Below are 15288 nucleotides of genomic sequence, written 5' to 3'. Positions count from 1 at the left end.
CGCGAGGGGCGGCGGTACGCGTCCTCCGACCTTTTCATACCCCCACTATCCACGTCGGCGTGGAGTTGCGAATAGAATAGTGTGGCGAGCGCAGCGAGGCGAGCGCAGCGAGCCCCGCGATGATTTGGGTAAATTGAGGCATTTAACATTGTTCCCTATGGGAAATCGCGGGCATCGCGTCTGGACCATTTAAGCCTTTTTTAGCCGCCTGCGATGCGACCGACGCGATTTTCACTTTTTTCAATGCATTTCAATGGGAAATCGCAGGCCACTAAAAATTACCCGCGATGCCCGTGATTGTGGCCGTGCTAGGAAACAAGTACCCAAAAGCCTACAACAGTGAATTTAAAAAAGATTATATATCTGGTGCAATGATCCATATACAAAATATAAAAACACACTCACCCCAAACAGTAAAAAAAAAATAATAATAATGAAGAGCCCACACTCACTATTTAGAAGAGGAATAATGTCCCTTTATGCCAAGGTAGCCATACAGGTAACATATTGCATCCACCTGATGTCCATTTCAGCCTCTGAGGAGGCTGTCATTAGGTTACCCTGAAACATCCCACTAGTATTGTAACCCATATCAGACTATTTTTACTAGCACAGATTACAATTTAAAAAGGAAATATCTGATTGTCTATTAATTTGTTGTAATCTATTAATATAGTTATTAAAAGTTATTATAAAAAGTACAGTGCCAGCACTCTTGGCTGCACTTTGTTTGGGCTACTAAAATTTTATATGTATATTTGCAAACAGGGCCGCTGAGAGGTATGCCATGCCCCGGTAAAATTTTCGAGGTGTGGCCTAATCATGGGAGGCGTGGCCACCTCCCGTGATTAGGTTCCGCCTCAAAAACATTTAGGGAGGGGTTGAAAAAAACACTTTAAAATCGAGGGGGGAGTGTTATTATTGCTCCCCCCCCCCTCTCCAGCAGCAGCACATACCTACAGCCTGTGCTGTGCTGACAGCAGGCTCAGCATGAGTCAGTGAGATGCTCATGCTGAGCCTGCGGGCAGCACACAGTTCATGCTGTAGGTGTGTGCTGCCCAGGAGGGATGGAGGGGGAAGGGTAGGGGGAGGCCCACCTGGCCCCTCCAGCAAGCTCGGGCCTGGGTAGCTAGTATCCGCTCCCCCCCCCCTCTCGGCAGCCCTGTTTGCAAATAGATTTGATTCAGTATCTCTAAATAAATAAAAATCACGACTGTATTAGTTGAAATTGCTAGGTTTTATAAAATAGTTATATACTAAAACCTATAAAAAAGCTTATATACTTTACCCCTAGAATATCTTCTACTAACACAGTATTTCGGGATTTGGCTACATGGGCAGATACTGTAGTGCCATATTCTACTGGTCCAGCAGGAGTTAGCTGTGTCTGTCCGCCCATGGTTCCGGTTGGTGTAAACATACATAAGCTCTGAAAAATTAATAAAAAGCACAAAAATGAGTAGTCAATATTATGATGAATGGAAGTTCTAGGATATATATTACAGGGATAGATCATGAGGCTTTAAAAGAAACTATATCGAGTGCAGAATTAATAATTCTTTAATTCATGATGCTATATATACCCATAATCCTCACAGAAAAGTCGACCTTTCAGACATTGACATTATGTCTATGTTGACACTTTGCAGATGTCTACAAGTATGTCAACCTTCTGCTGTTTAATTATTGGTAACTTTCTAACAGCATTTCATCTGGAACATTTTTGTTCTAGCATGTGTATTTATATAGAATTGTCATTTATAGTCCCTTTTCTAATAACTACTCACAACTGTTAATAAATAATAAAATATTGGTGGAAATATTAACAGTTTCTTATAAAGCGCAGCATATTCTGTTGCACTTTACAAAGGATCTCCATAGACCGCTGCAAACTGGCTGGCTTAAATAAGAGACATACTGTAACTGTTTAATAAAAATATGCCACAAATAAAATACAGACATGATTGATCAGCTGGACATTTTACAATACAATACAACAAGGTGGCCAAAGCCTAGATGTGACAATATTGGGGATAGGCAATTCTTATAGTGCTTTTTTCACATAGCCATACCGGGTCGATCTCGTGTCTGACCCGGCTCCAGCACTTTCACATTAAATCCGGGTTGAATTATACAGACTCTTTGATAGGCTGGCAGCTCCTGGGAGAGGCTGTGCTCTGAGTCAGGACTACCATCGAATCCTTACGGTGACGTTACCGCCCACTAAGGATGCTTTATACGTCTACCCTAAAAAAGTAGACCACCTTAATGGGTACGAGTCAAGTCTAAATAATATCCTGGAAATCGTTATTATTCGGTGTTCCATACTGTGCTGCACTATTCTGTGTATCTTTCTCTTATATATCGTCTGGACAAGCAGAATGCACAATATGTTTACCCTAAAAAAGTAGACCATCTTAACGGGTACGAGTCCAGTGTTAACTATATCCTGGATGGAATTGATCCACTACTCCAGTGTTCTATACTGTTTTGCACTATTGTGTATTTTCTCTCCTTTTCCTTTTTGGGTAAAACCAAGATCATAAGGAAAAGAGCGAATCCTGTCTGTGCCCAGAAACTGTCAGTATCTCTTCTGTGCATATTCCTTGTATGATTGGTGTTTTCATACAACTGTACAATTTCATAGGCTGCAACAAGCGCAGAGGTTTCCTTCACAATTGTTTTGCTACTAGTGATGCAGGGCAGGCAGGAGCGAGTTTAGACATCTGGTCCAGACTGAAGGACCTGCCAACAATTGCTGACATTTCTGCTGTCGCAGCATACAATGCTGTCACCATTGAAAAAATGGTGGAGGATTACTTGGGTGACAGCATCCAAGTAGGCATGTCAGACAGTCCGTACATGTACTGGCAGGAAAAAGAGGCAATTTGGAAGCCCCTGTACAAACTGACTATTTTACCTGAGTTGTCCCCCCTCCAGAGTGTACTCCGAAAGATTTTTTAGTGCAGCCGGGAACCTGGTCAGTGAGCGGCATAGGAGGTTGCTTCCATAAAATGTGGAGAAGATGATGTTCATCAAAACGAATGATCAATTCTGCAATAAAGACCAGCCTCCAGAGACTACAGAGGGACCTGTGATTGTGGATTCCAGCAAGGACAAATGGCCAATCTGTGAGAATGAGGATGTACATACTGAAGGGGGTGAGGAATCCGAAGATGAGAATGACATCTTGCCTCTGTATAGCCGGTTTGTACAGGGAGATATGAATTGCTTCTTTTTTGGGGGGGGGCCCAAATAAAGCAATAATTTCAGCTACAGTCATGTCGCAGACCCTGTCGCTAAAACGATTGGTTTGATAAAGTGTGTATGTCCTATTTACGCAACATAAGGGTGGGTTGGTGGTGGGGCCCAAGGACAATTCCATCTTGTACCTATTTTCTTTGCATTAGGTGCTCTTTAGAGCATTGATTTGGCACAGGTTTTTCAAACTGCCCTCTTGTCTGCCGTTGCAGTGCCATTCCTAGATGGGTCACGTGTTTGTGCCGCCCATTTGTGTCTCTCAGCATAGTCATCCAACTACATCGATGCAACCCTTTGGACTTAAAACAACATTGTGAGGTGTTCAGGATAGACTGGAATTTAATGTTATTGAGGTTACCCTCCCAAACAAACATACTCAAAAAGTATATGGGAAATGCATTTTAGAAGACCACTAAAATGCATGCTTATCACAATGCAACGGAGTACAGTCAAAACGGCTTTAGCGTCTTACTTTAAACAGCCAAGTTGCATGACCATAGGGTTACTTACAAGCTCTTTGTAAACACAACCACCACCATACAAATCACAATTGTTGCAACATTTGCATATTCTATAACATATGCTGTATACGGGTTGTCATTTGCAGACTAACCTAATTCATAGATCTCCAACATTTGCAGTACTGCACAAGCGCATGACCCTTAGGGCTATTTCACATGTTCCGGCTCCTGCCGGGCGGTGAAACCCCACACAGCCAGGAAGCCGTGCCGCACACAGCAGTTTACAATGGTGGGGATGGCCACAGCCCGGCAGCCATCCCTTCCAGTGGTGGGATCCGGTTGCAACCGGGCCGTGGCCATCCCATGTGAATGGACACACTTGTGTCCATTATTAACCATGGTGTGCGGCACGGCTACCTGGCCGTGCGGGGTTTCGCCGCCCGGCAGGAGCCGGAGCGTATGAAATAGCCCATACTGCAACTGTGTAGAATGGGTTCTTTGCTTCATCATACCCAAGGCACCAAATCAGAAGTTTGCAGCTGTTTTAGGTTTAACAATCATGTATTTTGTTTTACAGCCATAGGACCAAAAAAAAAAAAAAAAAGTATATATATATACATATATATATATTTTAATGGCCTGCTATATCATGCTTCAAATGTTTAAAACACATTAAAAAAGAAGATGTATAGTATGTTCTGCTTGTTCTTTATACTGGCTTTTGAACTGGCAATATAATTGTATACATCTGGTACTTTGACGTCAATGCTTCATACAAATCTGGGCTGTCCCAGTGGTTTTGCTTGAAGGAATGTGCAAAACAACCATGATGACAAATGGAGTTTCCTTCACTTCCTCCTACTCATTCTCTATTAGGTTCATTTTTCTCACAATAAAAAAAATGGTAATGTCTTTTTAGATAAACTGACATAAAAAAAAACATTACATACTGTATGTTCCCACACCAACATGTTTAAAGTATTACAATGCAATATTTGTATTTTTTTAGTGCACAAAACCAAAAGCAAGAAGGCCATTCTAATAATTTATATAAGGTAGGATTGATCAGCCAGATTGTAGATATCAAGTGTACCAGCATGCAGAGACCAGCTCTTTAGTGGCTTAAACATTGTTGGGTAAGTAAATTTAAGGGGAGGATACAAATAAGTGGGTTATGTCTGGAGAAGATGAAGCTTGAATGCTCATGCCATTTAATGCAGAGAATCTCAAAATGGAATAAGAGTCTACAATGATATTTGTGGAAGTCAATAAAAACATGAGGTATCCAACCACCTAATAACAAGTTTACAAAGGAAGAAGTTTATGATGCTGCATATACTGTAATAAGTGATAGTTACAGCTTGAGTCGGATATCTCATCTATCAATATTTGTTGGGTAAAGACAAATAGTCGCACAACTTACATTATTAATAGCCATTGTATAACAGCCAGTGGTGTAGCTAGGTGCCACTGTTCCTGGAGCAAGGGCATGTTTCGCGCCCCTCCCCCCCCATTTGTAGTAGGCAGGGCCCGTGCGCAGCAAAAAGGGGTCGCGGCCTAACATTATACCACACACCGTAATGCCCATTGCACATTTTAGTGAACTTTGTAATACCCATTACACATAAAGCCACATGCCGTAATGCCAATTACACATAAGGCCACACATGATGCCCATTGCATACTATATAACAAACAGTAATGCCCATTACATATTTGTCACATAAGTGCCACTTACCTACATGCTCATTGCTAGGAACTTCATGCTCTATGCCAGGGGCTTCATGCTCGATGCCAAGGGGCTTCATGCTCGATGCCAAGCCCGCTCCCCCAGCTCTCCAGCTCCCCGCTGTGCCCGCCTGAGCCAGAGCTCAAGTCTTCCGCTGGACCGCTAACCAATAGGCGCTCGCAGTCCAGCAGCCAAGGCTGCTTCTGATTGGCTGCTGGACCGCAAGCGCCTATTGGCAAGTGGTCCAGCAAGTGACTTTAATTGAAAATAGAGGCAGACAGTGGACTCTGACCAGTGGTGCAAGTAGGAAAAAGGTCTTAGTGGTACTGTGCCGCGCATAGGCGCCGAAACCATGGGTGCTCCGGGGCCCAAGCACCCACGGCATGGGCCACGACAGCGGGGTCCCAGCAGCGGATATACCGTCAGCAGCGGGGGTCCCTGTGGCGTAAGGGAACTAGTAGCAGTATTAATACCGCTGCTAGTTCCAATCTTCCGCAGGGACCCTGCTGCTGACGGCATATCCACTGCTGGGACTCCGCTGCGGCTCTGCCATGATCCCCAAAAAGAGGGGGGTCTGTGGGAGCACCCACTGGTTAAAATGTATATCGGCGCCCCTGTGAAAAAATGGGTATGGTTATGGGAGTGGCCATATGACACTAGTGGGAGTGGCTACATGACAAAGGTTCAGGCTTCTCCCCCTGTATAATAAAAGGAAACCACAGGCTGCTCCCCTGAATTATTATTATAATAATAATAATAATAATAATAATAATAATAATAATAATAATAATACCTTACCAAAGCCGGCTGCTGAAATAGTGAGCTGGGAGCAAAGGAAGCCCCAGCCCACTATCCTACCCTTCACATGCTGTCCAGCCTCCAGCCGCTCACCCCTTGACCAATTGATGTGTGACTAGGGTCGCCAGTGCCATGGATGCGGCGACATGACGTTGTGACATCATGGCACCGCATCCCTGTCTCTGGCGTCCCAAACTGGCGCATGCGCAGTGAGAGCGCTCAACGGTTCTTTACTTTCCCCACTGACTGACGCCTGGCACATAGGGGAGCGGGTGAGCCGGTGGCAGAATGCATGCCTCCGGCACCCGGTGACATTTTTGCACCCAGATCTTGTCCGCCACTGGCTCCACCCTAGCGACACCTCTGATAACAGCTACAGTATATTCATCTGTTAAATCCTTTTAGTGTAGAAATGTGTACGCGCAGTTTACTGTACCTATCCCTGGGAAACAAGCATGTAAACCCCAGGGAAATGAGCATGTAACCACCCCCGGCAAAGAGCATGTAACGCCCCAGGGCATTATGTGTGAAGGTGGTACTACAAGGGGCATTCTGTGTGTAAGATACACTAAAATGCAATTGGGGTGCAACATTTATAATTAAGCCACTGCATGTATAGCCCCAGAAGTTCCAGGAATGCTGATGCCACCAAGAGAAGATGCTAAAGACTGAAACTTTGCCATAAAACCCCTCTCAATGAGCATAATTTGTAAGGGGCATTTTGTATGTGAGACATAAAATGGTGTCAGCTGCATATGTGTGCGGAATAATATACATTGAGGTGAATGGTATATTATGCAATGGGCATTATGGTATGTGGTATAATATGTAGTAGGCAATAAGCATTACAGTGTGTGGCTCGCGTACAGGTTGGCAGGTACCAGGTAGTTGGCATGACCAAAAGCAGAGACGCAGAGTCTAATGCATTGGGAGGTATCCTCCAGGGAACCCAACAAGGGGTTTTGGACTTTGCTGCACCCGGTGTGTGCGGCCCTTGCAACTGGCAAGGCAAGTGTTACTTAAGACAAGGTAGTGTTGTTGTATGTCCAAGTTTATTAAACAGTGACTTGCAGGTTTCAGAAATACTGCAGGCTCGATTAGAACTGGATTGAGTAGCAAACAGGGTAATGATAAATGCTCACTCCAGAATAAAATGATCCAACAGCAACAAACCAGGCTACACAGATATGCAAAACAGTAGGCAAGGTAATATAGGATTAGAGGATACAGACTAGACAGGGCAGGTTTTCTGGTCACAGGTGTGGAAGTCGAAATTGCAGCTCTACGCCATTAAAGTATTACGACCGCACACTGCGCAATTCCATGGCGCCACTTGCGTCTTATTAGCTTAAACATAACTACCAGGGCCGGACGTGAAACATTAATGGTTAAATTCTTAAAGATATGTTCCCTTTTGTCTCTTTCTGTTTGCGTGAAACTCCCTGAATAAACCTCAAATGTTGTTTTGATTTAACTTGTTTCAGTTGCCGTCAACAGTCGCAAACGTCAGTATGGTGAAACAACCACTATACCTGCCCTTCCAGATACCTAAATCAATGTAATCAGATGAACCTTTGTGTGTAGTGAAACAAATGACCACCCATCCAGTTCAAACCAGTTCCCTGTTCCACCTCACCCCAAGAACAAAAACAAAGAATCCAGCATGCTCTGACGAGATTCCCATTTACAGGAAGACGTCCCTGTGAAGCTGAGAGCCAATGAAGAGTTGCCCAGGCCCCTTTCTTGTACCCAATGATCATCCAACCTGACCCCACACCCCTTTGCTTTAAAGGCTCAAGTGCGGGATCAAAGAGCCATATGTGATCTATCCAGAACACATATCCAGGATCCTGGGATTAGTATCCGGTCGTGGTATCTGCTTCCCTTGACGGTAAATTACTGTTCCTTATTTGTGCCAGTCCTTGTGTGTGTTAGCGGTACTTGCAGTTATATCTATTGTAGTAATGTTTCTATTTCATGTATAAGCTGTATTGTGCTATTCTGTAGTTTATATACAGCATATATGTATTGTGTGTTACTCTGTAACCCCCTTTGCGTTCACTATGGACATCAATAATATAATGCACAGGGTCAGATCCGTGATCACCATTTGACCAAATGTCTGCGAGTATTATTTCATTATAATCAACTCTAGTGTTTCGGACGCATTAACAGCTGTAAGCGTAATCAGTGTGTGATACGATAGATGGAATTGGTGAGCTGATCGTGTACTTAAGGTGATAAAGTGATATTCATTGCACAAACTCTCAGAGAGAGTCTCAATCTTCTGCATAGCATGTTTTACTTATACAGGGTAAAAAGCTTATTTCTTGTACTGCAGAGAACTGGTTAATCTTGTAAGGAAATCTGTACCTGGAGTCAGCAGTGTTTATTCATCTGCTAATGTGGTTTACAACCAGTATCCATTGTCTCTGAATGAAAGAGCTTATACACACTGAAATAACTTGCTGGAATCACAGTGGCAACCAGCCGTTGCTAGGGGTAACGGATTGCATGGTTTAAATGGTAACGCATACAGTATTATTATTTTCCTATGCACTGGTTTATTAAATTATCGTTTTTAATACAGGCACGGTAGGGCAGGGCAGGTATACTGGATACAGACTAGGCAGGGCAGGTTTCCTGAATGCAGGTAAGGCAGTTGAATGCAGGCAAGGCAGGTTTTCAGGATACAGACAAGACGGGGCAAGTCTACTGGACACAGCAGGGCAGGACTTCTGGACATCGACCAAACACAGGAACAAGAACAATGACCAGGAACACACTCTGGGTAACTAAGAATCAGATGCTCAAACCAGCTTGGCTTGATCCAGGAGAAGGGATACAGATAAGGACAATCACAAGAGAGCAGCCTAAATTCAGGTGGTGTCAGACAAGTTACCAGACAGTCGGGATCCCTACAGTCATTACCCCGATGTCGGGATCCTGACAGTCAAAACACAGACACTCGGGTCCCGATGGCCACTAGCTATTCTCCCTCGTTGGGGTCCCTGACTCCCATAGAGGGAGAATAGAATAGGTGGCGAGCTTAGGGAGCCACCGTGCCCGCAAGGAGCTTTGTTGCGCTTGCCCTGTTGTCTGAGTCCAGCCAGTCGGGATCCCAATGTCGGGCTAATGACTGTTGGGATCCCGACTGTCGGGACCATATACCACACCCAAATTCAGGTAATGAGCTAGGCCACCATAGCTGAGGCAACAAAGCTAGAACACACACAAATAAACGGTTTAACTGTTGCCAAACAGCCAGGACATAACAGTGGCATAATGTTTAAGGGGGATTACTAAATTGGAAAAATGACTGGGGGGCAATGTTACATCTCTGGTCTCTAGACTTCCATAAATACTATTGAGTTGGTAAGTGCAAAGCTGGACAAAAGGGAGAAAATGCAACACATTTCTGGACACTTCTGCAACAGTGCTGAGGAGAATTTGTTTAATAAAAAAATGTGATTTCCATTGTAAAAAGATATATATCTACAAATTGTAGCTTCTTTTAGGTGTTACATTTAGATAAAAAAAACCTGGTACTTGTGTATTATCATGGCGCCAGCCAACGCTATGTTTTCAGCGTAGGCTAAGCTACGTTGTCAGCGTATTCCAACGGCTGCCTAGCGTAGTCAGCGTAGTGTCCCCAACGCAGCCCTGCGTAGTCAGCATAGTGTCCCCGTCAGGCAGCGTAGTCACCGTACTGTCCCCGTGAGCTACAGCTCTATCCCCAGAGTCCCTAGCAAACCTAGTGAGCACCTCTCACACAGTGCTGGTAACTGCCAGATCCCCTGCGCTGGCGGACGCCGGCTGAGAGGCAATTATGCAGGTGCCGGCAGAGAGACACTCCATCTGCCTGAGACGCACGAGCGAGAGGACACGGGGCAGCAAGCCCTGCGAGGGAACGGGGAATACAAGTCAAGTAATCTGCATCCCCTCGCGGGGCTCGCCACACTTTATAAAATCAACTCCATGCTGACGTGGATCGTGGGGGTATGAACAGGTCGGGAGGACGCATACCGTGTGCGCTCTCCATGCATCAGGCTGACGTGAATAGTGGGGGTGTTTTAAGAAAACATTCACACCTGGCATTTCTAGCGCAGTCACAGTCGCTTCAATGCTGACTGACTATGCTGACTGCGCAAGTGTTTTGGCTGACTATGCTGAGTGCGTAAAGGTCCGCTAGCTCCGCTTTGAATCAATATAAATACAGCCGCAGTCACAGTCACTTCACCTGACTGACTATGCTGACCCGCTAGGGGGACACTATGCTGACTACCTAATTGGACAGTACAACTACACTGACACTATGGGAGCCATGATAATACACAAGTAACTGCCGCTACGCTGACTACACTAACTACGCTGGCCGTGGGAACACTACGCTAACTACATAACGGGCGCTGTGATAATACACCATTGATAAGTACCATTTTTTTTAAATACTTTTTTTAGCTACAGTAATTGTTTTAGTTATATCCATGCTAGCGCACAATGTGACTTAAATTGTGCCGCAGTTATTTGGATTTTCCCATCTGTGCCGAAGCCTGGATATCAATAAAACCTGCACCTGTTAGTGTGCCTTGAGGACCAAGGCTGGGAATGCCCATTGTGGACACTTCTTTTCCTGTCTTTAATACCCCTTTTCCATCTAAACCCCATCCAACCCAGGTTTTTTTAACTCTGTTTCAAACCAGGCCTAACCCAGACACATGGCAGCTTCCACAAATGTTAGTTAATATAGTTTGGTTGTAAGATAGCATCACTAATAATCATGACACACAGGCTTGGCTGGACATTTCCATGCCTGCAGCCCAACCCTTTGAGTGTCAAGTGAATTTAAAAAAATTGGCAAGCAAATTTATTTTATTTTATTTATTTTTTATTCATCATTCTGACCTGTAATGTTTACCTTATTTAGGAAATATAATCTTTTTTAAAATAACATTTTTTATTTGAATTTTTATAACAAATGTGAACGACGAGGTGTTGGAACTCAAAGGGTTAAGAAAGTTCGATAAAGCATAGAGCTCTAAATGTCTAAACACATTCTGCAATAATAGATAATAGTATGCACGACAAAGATATTGTTAACAATATTATCGTGTACATTAGCGAATATGTATGTCCTATATCATGAACTATGAATGCCGTGAAGATACATCAGTCGGTCAGCTGGTTAATAATTTTTTTTATTTCGGATCCTTATCAAGTCCTTATTGGACAAAACGCGTAGGGTTATTTCTGTTGTTGTTAGTCAGACGTTGGATCAAATACATGAATTTTATACGAAATCGCCAATCTGAAGAAACACATTTGTTTTTACCATTGAGTACTATTTCTGGTAAAAACTTAAGAGCACTTCTACATCCTTCCTTTTTTAATTTCTATTTCATTTGCCACTATTAACAGTGAGGTTCAATAGAAGTGCTGCTACCTATACAGCACAGAAAATGGTCACAACCCCCCCCCCCTTTGCCCTTTTGTGATATACAGGATTATATATTATATATACACACTGCTCAAAAAAATAAGGGGAACACTTAAACAACACAATGCATCTCCAAGTCAATCATACTTCTGTGAAATCAAAATGTCCACTTAGGAGGCAACACTGATTGATAATCAATTTCACATGCTGTTGTGCAACTGGAATAGACAACAGGTGGATATTATAGGCAATTAGCAAGACACCCAAATAAAGGAGTTGTTCTGCAGGTGGTGACCACAGACCACTTCTCAGATCCTATGCTTTTTTGGCTGATGTTTTGTTCACTTTTGAAAGCTTGCGGTGCTTTCACTTTAGTGGTAGCATGAGACGGAGTCTACAACCCACACAAGTGGCTGAGGTAGTGCAGCTCATCCACGATGGTGCAGCTCATCCACGAGAGCACATCAATGCGAGCTGTGGCAAGAAGGTTTGCTGTCTGTCAGCGTAGTGTCCAGAGCATGGAGGCGCTACCAGGAGAAAGGCCAGTACATCAGGAGATGTGAAGGAGGCCATAGGAGGCCAACAACCCAGCAGCAGGACCGCTACCTTTGCCTTTGTGCAAGGAGGAACAGGAGAAGTACTGCCAGAGCCCTGCAAAATGTGCATGTATCTACTCAAATGGTCAGAAACAGACTCCACGAGGGTGGTATGAGGGCCCGACGTCCACAGGCGGAGGTTGTGCTTACAGCCCAACACCGTGCAGGATGTTTGCCATTTACCAGAGAACACCAAGATTGGCAAATTCACCACTGGCGCCCTGTACTCTTCAGAGATGAAAGCAGGCTCACACTGAGCATGTGACGATGTAACAAAATCTGGAGACACCAAGGAGAATGTTCTGCTGCCTGCAACATCCTCCAGCATGATCAGTTTGGCAGTGGGTCAGTAATGGTGTGAGGTGGCATTTCTTTGGGGGGCCACACAGACCTCCATATGCTTGCCAGAGGTAGCCTGACTGCCTATAGGTACCGATGCTAGACCTCATGTGGCTGGAGTTTGTCAGCAGTTCCTGCAAGATGAAGGTATTATTGCTATAGACTGGCCCGCCCCTTCCCCAAACCTGAATCCAATTGAGCACATCTGGGACATCATGTCTCGCTCCATCCACCAACGCCACATTGCACCACAGACTGTCCAGGAGTTGGCGGATGCTTTAGTCCAGGTCTTGGAGGAGATCCCACCGGAGACCATGAGCCACCTCATCAGGAGCATGCCCAGGCATTGTAGGGAGGTCATACATTCACGTGGAGGCCACGGACACTACTAAGACTCATTTTGACTTGTTTTAAGGACATTACATCACTGTTGGATCAGCCTGTAGTGTGTTTTTCCACTTTAATTTTGAGTGTGACCTCCATGGGTTAATAAATTTGATATCCAATTTTTGTGTGATTTTGATGTCAGCACATTCAACTATGTAAAGAACAATGTATTTAATAAGAAAAATTCATTCATATCTAGGATGTGTTATGTTAGTGTTCCCTTTATTTTTTTTGAGCAAATATATATATATATATATATATATATATATATATATATATATATATATATATATATATTCTCTCACTGAATCACCTGATGATGTGGCCAATGGACCTATTAAAATGGAGAGTTATAAACCACCAGGCAATCAGCTTCTGCCAGACATTTTTCAAACACAGTCTGTAACATGGCAAGTAGGAGCTGATTGGCTTGGCTCTTCATTTTATCACTTTTGAAGCTTAGTACTTCTGGCCCTCAAGAACTTGAATAAACTGCTGCCCAGCAGCTAATTCCCCATCTGGCATCACTTCCCACTGACTTAACTGCTCACCTTTGGAATGGAACTACACAGACTGTAGTATTTGTAAACCTTTTTAGTGTTTAATACCGGAAAAAGAAATCCTACCAGTAATTCAATTAGATAATTAAGTTTATAGACTATTATATCCCTGCTGGGTTTTAAGTGTCATCTGCCAGTTAGCTTCAAACTATTTCAATCTCTCAGTCGACTTCACATGATGTTTAATTCAATTAAAAAGGGGATACAAGACTTATACATGTAAATGCTAACATGTTATTTTGCCTTAGTTATTTAGGGGGGTATCCAATCTGGGGGTCACGGCTGTCGATGTTGTCCCAACCCTGTCCTGTTCTTGGTTTGCTCAACCGCGAACATGCAAGTGCAGTGGCGTAAGTTTGTCAGAGTTGCCCGGAGGCAAGATATATATTGGTGCCCCCCCCAACCTTATATAATATAATAGTGTACAGCATGTGTCTGTTCTGAAATATATGTGTTTTATACACACACACACACACACACACACACACACACATTATATATATATTGAGAGAGAGTGGGAGAGAGAGAGAAAGAACACATATATATTTCAGAAATCAGTTACAGGAGGGATATCAATGGCTTTCAATTAACTGATTTATTAGTTTTTGAAACTAGCAGGGGAGGAGAGGTGCCCCCTTGGGAGCAGGAGCCCGGCGGCAGATGACTCCATTGCCTCCCAGAGTTCTGCCCCTGTGCAAGTGGGATTCAATGTCCCGTCTGCAGTGGGACGAGAAGGGTGTGTGGCTGTGAGTTGCGGCCTGGAAGAGGCAGGCTGCAGCCGGCAGCTCGTCACTTCCCAGCCGTTCTCGGCAGAACGAGCCCGACTGCTTGTGAAGTTCTGTTCAATGCTATCGGGGAAGATAGCATTGAATAGGGCCCGGTGGCCATCTCCCCCTCAGGAGATGGTCACCGGTGAATGAATACCCCCCTAATTCTCAGAGGCATCACCTAGGTGGAAATTTACGAAGATGGGAATTCTATGTCACATGGGATGTTGCTATGGGAAACCAATCAGAATCTACCGCTTATTTATTTAGCACCTTCTAGAAGATAATAGATAGTCTCTAAATGGTTGCGCATAGCAACATCTCATGTGATAAAACTCCCATAGTTAGCATATCATATTCTCTCCTTAGTGTGCAGCTGAAAACAAGTGTGGTTTAGCTGTATGCATAGCTCCAGGGCCAAGACCAATATCACTGAAGATGCTAGGCTGACACAGGAGATTATTGCCTGCTCGATCAACTCCTCCTTAGTGATAGAGAGAAGGGGAGGTGTTCTAACATCCGCACCCCAGCTCTGCCCCCTATTGCCGCCCATCGCATTAATAATGATTGCATATGCTGTAACAAATGCGATAATTATGGCAAAGGACAGCTCTTGCATTAAAAGCTGTCCTTTGCTGTGAGTCAGCGGGTCCCATCGGGACCCCGCGGCTCCCCCCTCCCTCCCTTACCCGGCTGCTGCTGCGGGGGGGGGGGGGGCTGGCTCTCCTCCTCCCTGCACCCGGAAGAGGATCAGTGCAGGGAGGAAGAGGTCACAGGTCCGGACAGCACAGCTCTGTGCTGCCCAGACACAGGTGAGGGGGGTGCGATGCGGGGCGGCGGGAGTCCGTGCGGGACGGTGGGGGGTCGCATTAGAAGCCCATAGGCTTCTATGAGACATCGCCAGATTTTTATAGCGATGCCCCCTGCCGCGGTAACCCGGCAAGGGATGCCTA

At 44.5% G+C, this 15288-nt stretch overlaps 1 protein-coding gene across 9 annotated transcripts in view; it reads right to left on the bottom strand.

The window, feature by feature from the left end:
* PDE10A (phosphodiesterase 10A) overlaps window positions 1-15288 on the bottom strand; it is a 400353-nt gene that overhangs the window by 74366 nt on the left and 310699 nt on the right. For all 9 annotated transcript variants that reach the window (XM_083176481.1, XM_083176480.1, XM_083176485.1 and 6 more), the window contains one exon: window positions 1289-1429. In XM_083176481.1, the coding sequence (XP_083032607.1) occupies window positions 1289-1429 (141 nt within the window). The remainder of the gene's footprint in view (window positions 1-1288; window positions 1430-15288) is intronic.

This window comes from Crinia signifera, chromosome 3 (genome assembly GCF_055691185.1).
Source record: "Crinia signifera chromosome 3, ASM5569118v1, whole genome shotgun sequence".
NCBI classification, from domain to species: domain Eukaryota; kingdom Metazoa; phylum Chordata; class Amphibia; order Anura; family Myobatrachidae; genus Crinia; species Crinia signifera.
The sequence above is the reverse complement of the archived record's forward strand: the minus strand, read 5'-3'. Positions and strand labels throughout refer to the sequence as shown.